This window comes from Erythrolamprus reginae, chromosome Z, assembly GCF_031021105.1.
Source record: "Erythrolamprus reginae isolate rEryReg1 chromosome Z, rEryReg1.hap1, whole genome shotgun sequence".
NCBI classification, from domain to species: Eukaryota; Metazoa; Chordata; class Lepidosauria; order Squamata; family Dipsadidae; genus Erythrolamprus; species Erythrolamprus reginae.
The window spans coordinates 119032765-119046548 of NC_091963.1; the positions used below are offsets into that span (position 1 = coordinate 119032765).

General features: G+C 40.1%; 2 protein-coding genes across 3 annotated transcripts in view; one reads left to right on the forward strand and one right to left on the reverse strand.

The window, feature by feature from the left end:
* The window catches only part of RUVBL2 (RuvB like AAA ATPase 2), a 615067-nt gene that overhangs the window by 163056 nt on the left and 438227 nt on the right, over positions 1 to 13784 (reverse strand). The window lies entirely within an intron of this gene.
* The window catches only part of MYBPC2 (myosin binding protein C2), a 116540-nt gene continuing 104387 nt past the window's right edge, over positions 1632 to 13784 (forward strand). For both annotated transcript variants that reach the window (XM_070767283.1, XM_070767282.1), the window contains exons 1-2: positions 1632 to 1705; positions 2884 to 2964. In XM_070767283.1, the coding sequence (XP_070623384.1) occupies positions 2949 to 2964 (16 nt within the window). In that variant the 5' untranslated portion in view covers positions 1632 to 1705; positions 2884 to 2948. The remainder of the gene's footprint in view (positions 1706 to 2883; positions 2965 to 13784) is intronic.

Here is a 13784-nt window from a genome sequence, read left to right on the forward strand (position 1 = left end):
GGCATCTTTGAGGAGTGGGGGGAGAAAGGGTAAATCACTTGGAGTTTCTCACGTTCCCTCACTCCCTCTTTTCCCTCAACCTCAGGGGCTTTAAAGCAAGGTGACCAGGTGTCCCGTTTTTTAAAAGTCGCATACCACATGTAGTGGACCTATATAATGGCATTTGGATACAAATTCATTTGTGGTTAGAAAGAATGACTAGACAACATAGAGAATTTAAGCCAGAATTATTCCTATTAAGCATATCAGACAATTATAATAAAGGGATAATATACCATTTGACCCAGCTGCTGTGGCCTAGAGGTGGAGCTCTTGCCTCACAATCAAGAGATTGTGAGTTCAATCCTAGGTAGAGGCAAATGTAGGATCTCCTGCTTGGGCAGGGGTTTGGACTAGATGACCTGCAAGGTCCCTTCCAGCTCTGTTAATCTGTTAATACCTATTACTCATCTTGTCCGCGGCAAGAATTGTATAGGCGCAGCAGTGGAAGAGCGAAGAGGCAATAAGGAAGATACTGGTCTGTGCAGAAATAGACAGACTAACATTAAAGGGGATACATAATTCTATGCTATATAGCACTGATGGTGAACCTTTTTTTCCTCGGGTGCCAAAAGAGTGTGTGTGTGTGCGCTATCATGCATGTGCGAGTGCCCACACCCATAATTCAATGCCTGGGGAGGCCAAAACAGCTTCCCCCACACCTGGAGGCCCCCTGGAGGCTGGAAATGGCCTATTTCCCAACTTCTGATGGACCTGGTAGGTTCATGTTTTGCCCTCCTCAGGCTCCAAAGGCTTCCCTGGAGCCGGGTGGTGGTGGTGGTTAAAAATGCCCTCCCCCATCCCCCCGGAGGCTCTCTGATAGCCAAAAATCAGCTGGCTGGCACACATTCACATTGGAGCTGAGCTAGGGCAATGGCTCATGTGCCACCAGATATGGCTCAGCATACCACTTTTGGCACCCGTGCCCCAGGTTCGCCATCCCTGCTATATGGGATACATTCTATCAATGGTTGGAAGTTAGAATATGATAGAATCAGGTTATGTGGAAATGGAGAGAGATACTATATATGTATTAGAATGTAGTTATTAAAATGAAAGATAAATTTGATACTCTAGAGCAGTGTTTCCCAAGCTTGGCAACTTGAAGATATCTGGACTTCAACTCCCAGAATTCCCCAGCCAGATATCTTTAAGTTGCCAAGGTTGGGAAACACTGTTCTAGAGCAGTGATGGCGAACCTTTTTTGGCTCTAGTGCTAAAAGGGTGCGTGCGTGAGCAATAGCCTCCCCCCCATGCATTATTATTATTATTATTATTATTATTATTATTATTATTATTATTATTATTATTATTTAGATTTGTATGCCGCCCACAACCGCCATGCTCCCCCCCCCCCCACCTCATTGCAGCTGTGGAGCTGTCGTACTTACTTACTTACATACTGTAGTTTCAACCAGGCCTGCCACACGTAGGCCCATTTCTTCTGCATCCTGTAAGGCTTTCCTGAAGGCCTCTCTAGCTGATAACAGAGCTCCGGATCAATCTGGAGCTCTGTAATAGACTGCAAAGGCCTTCAGAAAAGCCTTGCTGGCTGCAGAAGAAATGAGACGCAGAGGAAATGGGCCCAGGTATGGCAGGCCTGACTACAACTGTCCAAAGCCTTAGAGGTTACTGAACACCTCTGACTGTGAAAAGGAGGCTGGAGGTGAGTACACAAGTAAACCTCTGTTTGGGCTGTTTTTCACCCAAAGAGCAAAAAGGCCTATCAGGTCCACCAGGAGAAAGGAGAAGTGGGAGCAGGGCAGTGAAGGGTTGCAAAAAATTGGGCTTGCCAACCAGGTGATCAAAAAATTGGGCTTCAACCTCATTTACTGCTATAGGAAAAACATACCCAGAGCCCAGGAGGTAAAAAAAAGAGAGAAAAAATCAAACCTTTTCTACCAGTTCTGCACACCTGACCAAAACTTTTCTACCGGTTCTGCGTACCTGACCGTACCCATAGGAGCCCATCACTTATTGTCAGTACCCATGGTTTTCTTTTCCTGTCTGGATTCTCTCAAAGGGTTGACACTGCTACGCATGGTGTTCCTTATAGATTAGACCTGGGCAAGATGCGGCCCGAGGGCCGGATGCGGCCCGCCTGCTGTCTGTGTCTGGCCCACGGAGGTCGGTCCAACTAGATAAGAAGTGGGTGTTCAAAATATAATATATAATTATATATATAATATATAATATAATTATAATTTATAATTATAATATAATTAACTCAGTTCTACCCAATAATATATAGTATTGGATAGAACTGAGTTAATTATATTAGTCCAGCCCTCTAAAACCATCCCAATTTCTCATGCGGCCCTATGGCAAAATAAATTGCCCACCCCTGCTATAGATGGCATTATTTAACTGAAGGAATCCAGAAAGTGCTCACCCTGCCAGATCACCCAAGCATGGGAAACAGGAGGTTCCTTAAATAACTAGGCCATGGGCTATGGATAACCTCAAACACAGCACAGTTAAACTGGCATTATATGGTTATGGATTGGCATATGGATATTTACTCAGAAACAAAACTCTGGGATCCTTGTTTGGTAAGAGGATGAGCTGCATTTCTTCTGTTTCATTGAATAGAGAAGCACATAACTGTGAGGGTGAGGCAAACCAGGCGCTACCTTGCTGGGGGAAGGGCGGACAAATCTGCAATTACTGCTAATTGGGCTCCTAGTAGAGACTCTTTTATTCATTATTCTTTTGAGTCAGTCTTGACTCCTAGTAACTCCCAGGTAAGTCCCTGAAGTTTTCTTGATAAGATTTTAAAAGTGATTTGCCTTTGCCGCCTTCTTAGGAATGAAAGACTATTATCAATTTTTTTTTGTTTTGCAGCTGCTGATCTCTCTTTTGCCCCTCCTTCCTGTATATGGGCCAAGATCATCCATCCAGCTGGCTTCATGCCTAAAGTGAGAGGTAGAACTCATGATCTGCCTTCTTCTAGTCTAGTGCCTTAACTACTACATCACATGGGCTCTCCTTCTGAAGTTAGGTTTCTTTACATTTAGAAACAATCAGTGAAAGGCTTCATATTATAGTGGATCTGTTTGGATTTTGCTTGGTTCCAGTGAAGGGCTACTGAAATGTTTACTATCACACTGTGGGCAGTGTTCCCTCTAATTTTTTTGGGGGGTGGGCGGAAAAGTATAGTGTCTGAGCGGCAGTCCCTTCAGGACTGGGCGGCACAGAAATAACAAACAAACAAACAAACAAACAAACAAACAAACAAACAAACAAACAAACAAATAACCCACCCTGTTTTGTCTCAGAGAATTTCAAAATAAAATACTGTACTGTGTGTCTATAACAGTGAGCTCATAATAGGGCAACTCTATCAATATCAAAATGCCACTTAAATAGTTGAGCTAGTTTCAAACTAGATTTTGATTTTCTTTCTTTCTTCCTTACTCCCATTCTTTTTCTTTTTCTTTCTCTTTTCCTTCCTCTCTTTTTTCTATCTGTTTCTCTCTCTCTTCCTCTCTTCCTCTCTCTCTCCTTCCCTCTCACTCTTTCCCTCTCGGCTTCTGGGCAGGTTTGGAAAACTCTGAGTTGATGATGATTTTTAAGTGAGCGATTGCTCACTGCTCAGCTTACAGGGAACTATGACTGTGGGCACGGCTTATTCAGGATGCCCTGCATTTTCTTTCAACATCTTTCAGTGCAAATTGAATGCTCTGGGGTGGAGCTCCATTTTTGCTACCCCATTGTCATCGTCCCCCCCCCCCCGGTCCGGGCAGTAGCCCACCCCTGCTTGGTTCTCACATCCTACCTTGCCTTTTTAATTTAGAATTCAGAAGGAATGTATCCAGCAGGGGTGGGCTACTGCCCGAAGGAGGGGGATGCAGTGGGGTAGCAAAAATGGAGCTCCACCCCAGAGCACCCAATTTGCACTGAAAGATGTTGAAAGAAAATGCTGGGCGTCCTGCATAAGCCACGCCTACATTGTGGTAGTAAAAAATTTGGTAGCCCTTCACTGGTATTCAGCCACTGGAGTTGATAAAGCCTGTGTAGGAAGTCTCTCCCCCTCCAATGAAATATTTTTGGGAATATTAAAAGAGGCAAAATATTATATTTTCCCAAAGGAGAAATGAAGAAAAAAAATCTTAAGAAAGGCAGAAAGCAGCCACAATAGCCTCTGGCAGATACCTGGAGTCTTTAGAGATGGATATTTTGTGCATATTAAGAAATCCAGGCCAACCTATTCACAAACAAAACACCCTCAGGTCCAGATGATTGGATTAAGAATTTACATCCCTAAATTCTAAGTACAGGACATGACCTTTAGGACATGTTAGGATTAACCCACCACCATTAGAATAGCAAAAGACACTAGATTGCATAACCCCCTGCAGCATCTCAGAAGAACCCTATAAGAATCCATGTACTCATCAAACCAATTTGTCAGCTGTCCCAGAACTACATGCTGTTGTTGGTTCTGCTCTTCAATAAACACAGTCCTTTCCAATCAGCCTCCATTTTATTTCCAGTGCCTTACTCCCTGTTTGAAACCAGACAGGATTTTTCTTTCAACACCTCCATGGTATGTTTCTGGCAACTATGATTCATTGATCAAAATAAATAAATTACACCTTACTGTGATGAATGAATTGAATTAACTCTGCTGCTCTTAAATTTAATCAGCGTCAACTCTCAAATTTGATTCTTGACAAATATATCTTTTTCTTTTATGTACACTGAGAGCATATGCACCAAGACAGATTCCTCGTGTGTCCAATCACACTTGGCCAATAAAGGATTCTATTCTATTCTATTCTTTTCTATATTCTAAACTTATGATCGGCTTGCTTTAGAAAAGAAGCTTAATATTTAAATTGAAAAACAACCTTAGCAACCATGAGATGGCAGAAAATTTTGATTACTTTTGTATCAATACTGACCTCTTGTCTTTATCTGGATATAATAGCAATATTTTATCATTTTATTTTTACTTTTTTCCAAATGCAAAATTGAACAGTGTATTATCTCCTTATCAATGGTATCAGTTGAAGCATATTCACTTGGATTAACATATTGACAGTTTGTAAGGCAGTGTTTCTCAAAATGTATTTCTTGAGAAATACTGCTCTAGGATGTAGTGGGCAAATTTCTGGATCTGGAAACACCAGATTCTACTCCATCCCCCAGCCCATAGGGGCTTCCTGATAACTTTGTGCCAGTCGCTTTCTCACAATGCAATCTACCCACAAGGCTCTGGTTGGGGAAAAATAGGATAATGGAACCCCATCCATGCTACTTGAGCACTTGCAAGACAGGAAAAGAGAAATGAAATGAAAAAAAAAGTTATTACAGGAGCTATAGAGCTTGCTTTGCACATTTGTCTGATGAATTCTACTCACTGATGATCCCAAAGTGATGTTTTCCTCCTAAGGCCACATAGGGGCACTAATGCCTAAGGAGACAGGATCTTCTGGGAAGTCTAGAGTTTAAATGCCTTTCAGGAAGGCTGAAAAGAGGCACCAATTTTCAATCAGTCTTCAGTCAGTCAGTCTCCCTTTTTTTTCAAAGGCAAGGATTCTGGCAGGATACTTCACACCTGCCCTCTATCTTTGCAGCCCTGCTTTGATCAATAAAGAGTCCTGTCTCTTGCCCCACCCCACCCCATCTGCAAAACCAGGAAGCCTTCAATCCAAATATAACCTCCATTTATTTTATTTAAGTTTTACATTTTCACAAAAACAGTGCTAGACCCTTGCCTTAACTGTAATTGTTTTTTTCCCTTAGCATGTCTGCTTTGGCAGTCTAAATTGTATTTATGTGATACATTCATGTATATTATGGTTTACCTATTCTGATTTTCAGATTTGGCATCATGTCCGAATCACAAATTAATACTCTATCAATTTGTTGATTGTGTTGCATTTTCTTCTTCCTAATGTTTTTCCTGCAAGTGCAGGGTCCTCTCTTCACTATCCCCAACGTGGCTTGTTAAATAATAATAATAATAATAATGATGATGATGATGATGATGATGATGGTATGCTATGTGCTGTGATTGCCAGTAATGCTTTAGTGTTTTTGCAAAAAGATAGGCACCAGTTCCCTGGGCTTTGGGCAATCAGAAATGGTCTTCAGTATTTTTTTAGAATCTTCCCAGTGATGGTCTCTTATGGGTACGGTTAGGTATGCAGAACCAGTAAAAAAAATATTGGTAAGGTATGCAGAACTAGTAGGAAAAAAATTGCTTCCCCCCCCCCCCCCTTCTGGGCTCTGGGTATGCTTTTCCTATCACAATAAAGGAGGTTGAATGTATATAATTTTGGAAGAGGTGTGTGTGTGTGTGTACATACACATACAGTTTATATAGTAGATAATGTATATTTTTGGGTGCCTGTGTGCAATATGTATGTACACATATGGCATATATACATAGAATTAAATAGTATATTTTGGATGTTGAGTTATAGTAAATTGTATCTGTTTGAGGCGAGGAGAGGCCAGGCATCCTAATCCAAACCCTTAACATGAGTGACGTCAAGTTGGCCATCTTTAAGCCAGTCACATGACCTTTAAGCCATCCCTGGTCACATGTTTGTCAAGCCAATCCCACCTGGTCACATGGTTGGCAAGCCACCCCCACAAAATAAGCCACGTCTACGGTGTGGTAGTAACATGTTTTGCAGCCCTTCATTGAATCCCACTATTAATTTCTCAGGAATTTGGGCTAGACATGACAGCAGTATAACTATTTCAAATTTCCCACTCTGATGGTGTTCTGTCGGGCTCTCTGGTAGACTCCTCCCAAAAATTCACAGGTACAAATTTCAGACACACACACGTTTGAAAATTCAAAACAATGTTCTTTATAATGAAAATTCACTTAAACTAAGCCCTCTTTTGTTATAGCAAAGAGCACTCGTCTCCAAACAAACTGGTAATTTGTACAAGTCCCTTATCAGTTCTGTGATACTTAGCTTGCAGCTGTGAGGCAATTCACAGTCCTTCACAAAGTGAAACACACTTTGCTCTGGTTTAGTTTCAAAGCGGGGAAAAATCAACATACAAAAAGTCAAAGTCAGTAAAGCAGTCATGAAACACAAGGATCAGATAATCCTCCACAATGGCCAAACCCACAGGCTGCTATTTATAGCAGCCTCACTAATCACCACAGCCCCACCCAACCACCGGTGGCCTCATTTTCTTTGATAATAATCTCTCAGTTGTTGTTGCCTATGCATCGCTCTCCGCATGCATGGCTGTATCATTAACTCTTGTTCTGAATCCAAGGAGGAGCTAGATAATTGATCTCCTTCTGAGCTGTCTGCCACACTCTCCTCCTCCCTGTCACTCATGTCTTCTTGGTCAGAGGAGCCTTCATCATCAGATTCCACCGGAGGCAAAACAGGCCTGCAGCATGTGGATGTCTCCCCCACATCCACAGTCCTTGGGGCAGAAGCTGGGCCAGAGCTAACCACAATAGAGGGTAACATATATTCCATCACTGACTAGTCCCCTTCCATGTCAGGAATAGTCTTGTTCATCCTGCTGATTCGAGCTTTTGGTTTCAGTCCCCCAAATCCAAGCTAGATGATGACATAGTTAACCTACTAACTAGGAAACCTAGAAGATCTAATGTCAACGTATTTGGAAAGTACTAAGTCAGGGAATGGGAGACTGGACTGGAACATTTTAAGCAAGGTGGAACGATAGTCTATACTGATTTATGTGGCAGATCCTTCCCCTTCCTAGCTTGAACAGGTTAATGGGAATCCAGGAATCGCTGCACTGAAAAGGAAGATAATATAAGACCAGATCGGGTTTTTAAAAAGTGTATAATTATAACTATTAAATAACTTTTAGCTCCAGTCCCTGAAACAATTTTACCAGATCTTAGATAGATTTATCAAATTTTAACGGAGTCATGATAGATAACTGCCTGCATTTTCACTCAGGTATAAAATAAAAGAATTTAGTTAAACACACACACACACACACACACACACACACACACACACCACTTTCAAGTGTTGAGGAACAGAAATATTTCCAGTTTGGGGAGATTTACTTTTATGTCATAAAAATAAAGCCTTTTTATAATCTCTGCCAGTGATAGTCTCCTTGTTCACTTATTTATTTTAAGGTGTAGAACATCTTTCTTTTTAATGAATGCTACAGTTCACTGATTTCAAAATGTGCCCCCTAGTGCCCCCCCTGCTCTCCCACCCATCCTGTAGCTGATAGAAAGACAGGATATTTATTTTTGAAACCATCCAAATTCATGAATTTGGCCTAGGAATTGTTGTCTTCATGATTCCAACATCTTTCATAATGTGTATTTTAACGGAGATGCTGCCGTGTTAATTGGGCCCTCTTTTCTCAAATATGAACCTTTTCCTAGCTGTACATTTCTCTTTCCTCTGTTTCCTATATATGGACTCCTTTTCATTCTCTCTCTTCTTTCTTCTCCCTCCCTCCCTTCCTCCCCCCCTTCTCTCTCTCTTTTGGTGAAGCCAAGCAGGGGATTTGAAGATGTTTATGCCACAGCTCTGGAATTTGGCAACAGGCCCTGGGGGTCAGGTGACACCTTCTGTGTCCCCTTTGCTGGGTCTTTAAAGCCACTAGCCTGAGTGCATTCTCCAGGGAAAACCTAACCTCCAACAGACCCAGCAGTTATCTGTCCTGTGGTTTGAACCATGCCTGAGCCTGCAAAACCTGGTAAGGGAGCTAATTATCATCAAACCCATCTGGACACAAAAGATAACAACCCCTCTCCTTTCCTTTCCTTTTCTTTTAAGGATTATTGAGCTAGGGAGGGTTAATAATAACTGAGAGGGGCTTGTACCCAGTCCAGGTTGCTCTGTTTTGAATGCAAATGGTGTATTTGGCCCCTGGTCTCCCCATCATTCTGCCTTTGAATTTTGCTAATTGATGGATAGGAATTTGCCATTGATTGGTGCTTTGCTTGTGTTGTAATGGTTGCTAAGGTGGCAGTGAAGGGGGCTCTGAAATCTAACAAGGAGATTCAGGCAGATTTTGCTCCTATGTGCCACAGGAAGTGGTAGGAGATAATAATTTAGGCCCATCACCCAAGTGGATAAATTGTAAGAAGTGAAGGGGAAACTGGGGGGCATAAGAATATAATGGTTTGAGAGCATTGGTTGAGTGCTGAGCACGAGGGTGAAAAAGTAGGCTTAAAACTCCCCGATGTAATGAATGTTATTTTCGATGATTATATAGATTTCATTATATTCTATAATATATGATATTCCATTATAGTCTGTCATGTTCACAGACAAGCATGTTTTAAAATAACAGAAAGCAAGGAGAAAATAAAATCAACGGACCATTTATTTCAGGCAGACGCTCTTTTTGGAGAGATGTAAAGAGAGACCATGGGCCCAGCTATGGAGATTAAACTGATTTAGGGGTTAACTGGATTCAGTTTCTCTCAGTCTAAGCTACCCCGCACTGTTTTTATGGGAATAAAATGGCAGGTTGAAACTCAGGTGCCAATTTGGGCTTTCTTAGCAGAGTAATGTAAAAACACTAACCGAGTACACAAGGTGCTTTTTCATGAAGCAACTGGACTTTCTTGTTTTTCCTCTGAATATGTTTTGCTTTAATTCCAAGAAGCTGTTTCTGTTCCTTTTTGGATGAGAAGTAAAGTGTCTTCAAAGAAAAACCAGAACGTCCAGTTGCCTCTTGAAAAAACACCTTTGGGACCACTCTGACCTGGACGACAGAATATCAGTAATCATTTAACCAAGTATACACGTCACAATTTCTACAGCGTCCCTGTCTCAGTTCAGTAGTCTTTTTTTTTCCATATCAGGGAGAATTTCCATCTTTAATTACTAGCAACTGTGAACCCTCATTCTCAAAATTTAGTAAAAATGTTTACTAAATGTATCTAATTGCATTTATTTGTTACCTACCATTTCGTCTTTGTTTTGTGTTGCATATACATGACATTTGGACTGAATTAACACACTGCACAAAGTGTAGTTTATTTGGTTCATATATTGCACAGTGCGACATAAACTATATTTGCTGGTTTTACACAAGACATTAAAAGAAATAAACAGCACAATATGATAAATTTACCTTAAACTTTTGTCCATGTGCATATCCTCCCTCCCTCTCTCTCTCCCTTCTTCTTCTTCTTCTTCTTCTTCTTCTTCTTCTTCTTCTTCTTCTTCTTCTTCTTCTTCTTCTTCCTCTTCTTCCTCTTCTTCCTCCTGCTCCTTCTTCCTCCTCTTTCTCCTCTTATTCTTCTTCCTCTTCTTCTTCTTCCTCCTCCTCCTCCTCCTCCTCCTTCTTCCTCTTCTTCTTCTCCTCCTCCTTCTCCTTCTTTTCTCTCTCTCCCTCTCTTTCTCTCTCTTCAGAACCATTTAATGAAAACTCCTGATAACAGAGGACATTTGTTGATGTAGATTTTTTCGGCCAAATACAGTTGTACAATAATCATTTCCAACAATGGGTTGAATGAGTACGGTTCCCAATATTTTTTTGCCAGTATGGAGGGCAGTTGGTGAAAGCTGAATTAGAATTTAGTGCAATTTAGGATAAGAATAGAGAGAGTTTTTAATGTTCCAACTGTAGGATTCCAGTTTGCATCATCAACACTGACCCCTGCTGGGTATGAGAGGAACTGAAGATTAAAAATATCTGAAGCACCCAGTTTCTCACTCCCACACTACTTTAAAAGTTCTTTGCTTCCTTCATTTTCTTCTTCTTTTTCTCCTAGACTTTTTTTTTTTAGAAAATAAAAATATTGATGGAAATATGATAATCTTGAATGATAGGTAAATAGTTATACAGCCACACCTTGAATCATCTGCAAAATGAATAAGATTAGGTTGCTTTCCCTTTGCTGTCTCATCTTGTCACCAGATGGCTACATCATTTAAAATAACTTATACTTATTTGCCTGGATGTATATACTTATCCCTTCCACAGCTAGTTAATCCTTTCTAATAGCTGTATACAGATATCAGAGATGATTTATTAGTTGTGAATGAAGCAGCAAAATTGCTAGATGTCATTAATTGGCTGACACTGTGCTTACTATGAAAGTCAACTGCAGGAAAATTTTAATTTAAGGGTTTAAATATGCAAAGCAAAGTCTCTTCTCATAAAAAAAAATTGAGTAGAATTTGCAGTGGAGAGCTTCTAATTTCTGGAAACAGCAGTATATTTGGCAAGCTATTTCTCCAAATAGAACTGTGGCTTTGTGTAAATAAATGTAGTCTAATATCTGCTGCATAGCATACTCAAATGCTGTATACCAATGCATAAAATTACAGTAGTGGGATAAATAGACTTGGTTTTTATAACATAAGCACATGTCATAAATTACAGTCCAGCACTGACACATTGCAAGTGGAAAATCTTTCTATGGTTTTAAGTTGGTTTGTTTTAAAATCTGTAACTGGGTACACTGAACATATGTATACCTTTTTAAAAACATTCACAAAAACAATTGGGGGTGACTGTAACAAAGCACTTACACAATAAAAGACATTATTACAAACACAGGTCATATACAGTATAGGCATCCAGTTTCAAAATCCTTTATCATTCTTTTTGTAGGTAAACAATGGAATTCATGCTTAGATCAAAGGAATATTGAGCCAAAATATTAAAAAGAGTGATTTTTGTATATTTAGAGGTGATTATGGTAACTATAGTGGTTGCAATAATAACACAATTAAAATCGTGGCAAAAAAAATAAAAAATGATTTGAACAAATTGTATTATAAAAGGATAGAGATTGTACTGTGTATTGCCCAAGTGAACCAAAGGTTTCTATGCTTAGATAAGTTGCTAAGGCAAAAAAACCCTAGTACTTTGGTGGTAAAAAGTGGAATTCCTGCAATCCAACCCACTGGAATATTTTCTTTGTTCATTTTAAATATTCTGAGATTAAGGAAAAAACTTGCCACGAGGACAGAATTAAATTGGACTGACTACCACCACCAGCTGTACAATTCAATTTTACACATTAGTCAATACCATCTTTTCTATTTATGGCGAGTTAAATGACTACTTCATACAGCAGTTGAGTAAAGTGGGGGTCGGGGTAAGCAATCAAATAAAGTACAGGTAGTCCTCGAGTTAAGACTACAATTGAGCCCAAAATTTCTGTTGCTAAAGTGAGACAATTGTTGAGTTTTACCCCATTTTGCAGACTTTCTTGCCACATTTGTTATGCAGTGAATCACTGCAATTTTTAAGCCAGTAACACGTTTGTTAGGTGAATCTGGCTTCCCCATTGGATTTGCTTGTCAAAAGATTGCAAAAAGTGATCACATGACCTTGGGACACATCAACAGTCTTAAGTATAAATCATTTGCCAAACATGTGAAATTTGATCTTGTGATCATGGGAATGTTGCAAAGGTTGTAATTCTGAAAGATGGTCATGAGTCACTTTTTCATTGCCTTTGTATAGTCACTAAATGAACTATCGTAAATCTAGGCCCCAATTTATTTATTTATTTATTGGATTTATGTCACGCCTCTCTCCGAGGACCCGGGGCAGCTTACAGCATATAAAAGAGAAAAACAATACAGTACAAGTGTTCTAAATCCAATTGATTTCAATTAACTAATCTAATCTAAAATCTCCAAGTTACATTAAAAGTCAGGCAGTCCCACTCAGATAACAAACATAAATAGCATTCATCAGCCAGTGGGCCAGAGACTAATAGTCCCAAGCCTGGTGGCATAGAAGAGTCTTCAGACTCTTGTGGAAGGCGAGAAGGGTGAGGGTAGTACGAATCTTTGGGGGAGCTGATTCCAGAGAGCCGGAGCCCCCACAGAGAAGGCTCTTCTCCTAGGCCCCTCCTAGTGACATTGTCTAGTAGTTGATGGGACCTGGAGACCTAGACCTGGATCTAGTTTGGTTGTGAACATATCAGTACAGGTGGTCCGCAACTTACAACTGTAATAAAGTCCATAATTAAAGTTATAGGTTGTTGTGGTCCTAAGTGGAGGCATCACATTTAAAATTATGTCTATTTTTTCCTCCATTATTTATTTATTTATTTATTTATTTTTAAAATTTATTTATTATGTAGCAAACATTAGAGTTATTAAGTGAATATGACAGTTATTAAGAGAACACCAGGGCCATTGTTCAAATCCATTTTTCCTGATTGGCGTTTTGTCAGAACCAAAAAAGATGATGGAAATTGGCATGAAAGTTGCAAATCCTGGTCCTCTGCTCACAGGATACTGCAAAGGACCATAAAGTTGAGCCGATTGCCAAGTGTTGTATGAGGACACCATAATTTGAAAAGAGATTGTAAGTAATTCTGGGAAATTCATCATAACTTTCAACAGTCCTTTAAGCAACTAGTCATAAGCAGAGGTCTTATATCTGTTTTTCAGCACAGTGTTGCCAAATTGAGGAAATGTATGTTGTAACATCAGCTATGTTTCATACTTGAAACATCTTGCAGCAAAGATTTTGTGTAATGCACAAGTCTCCTCTTGTTCTCTGGTTGCTTAATATATCAAAATTTATCCAGTCTTCACTCATGCCCTCATCATCTTGAGGCTCGACTACTGTAACGCTCTCTACATGGGGCTACCTTTGAAAAGTGTTTGGAAACTTCAGATCGTGCAGAATGCAGCTGCGAGAGCAATCATGGGCTTCCCTAAATATGCCCATGTTACACCAACACTCCGCAGTCTGCATTGGTTGCCAATCAGTTTCCAGTCACAATTCAAAGTGTTGGTTATGACCTATAAAGCCCTTCATGGCATCGGACA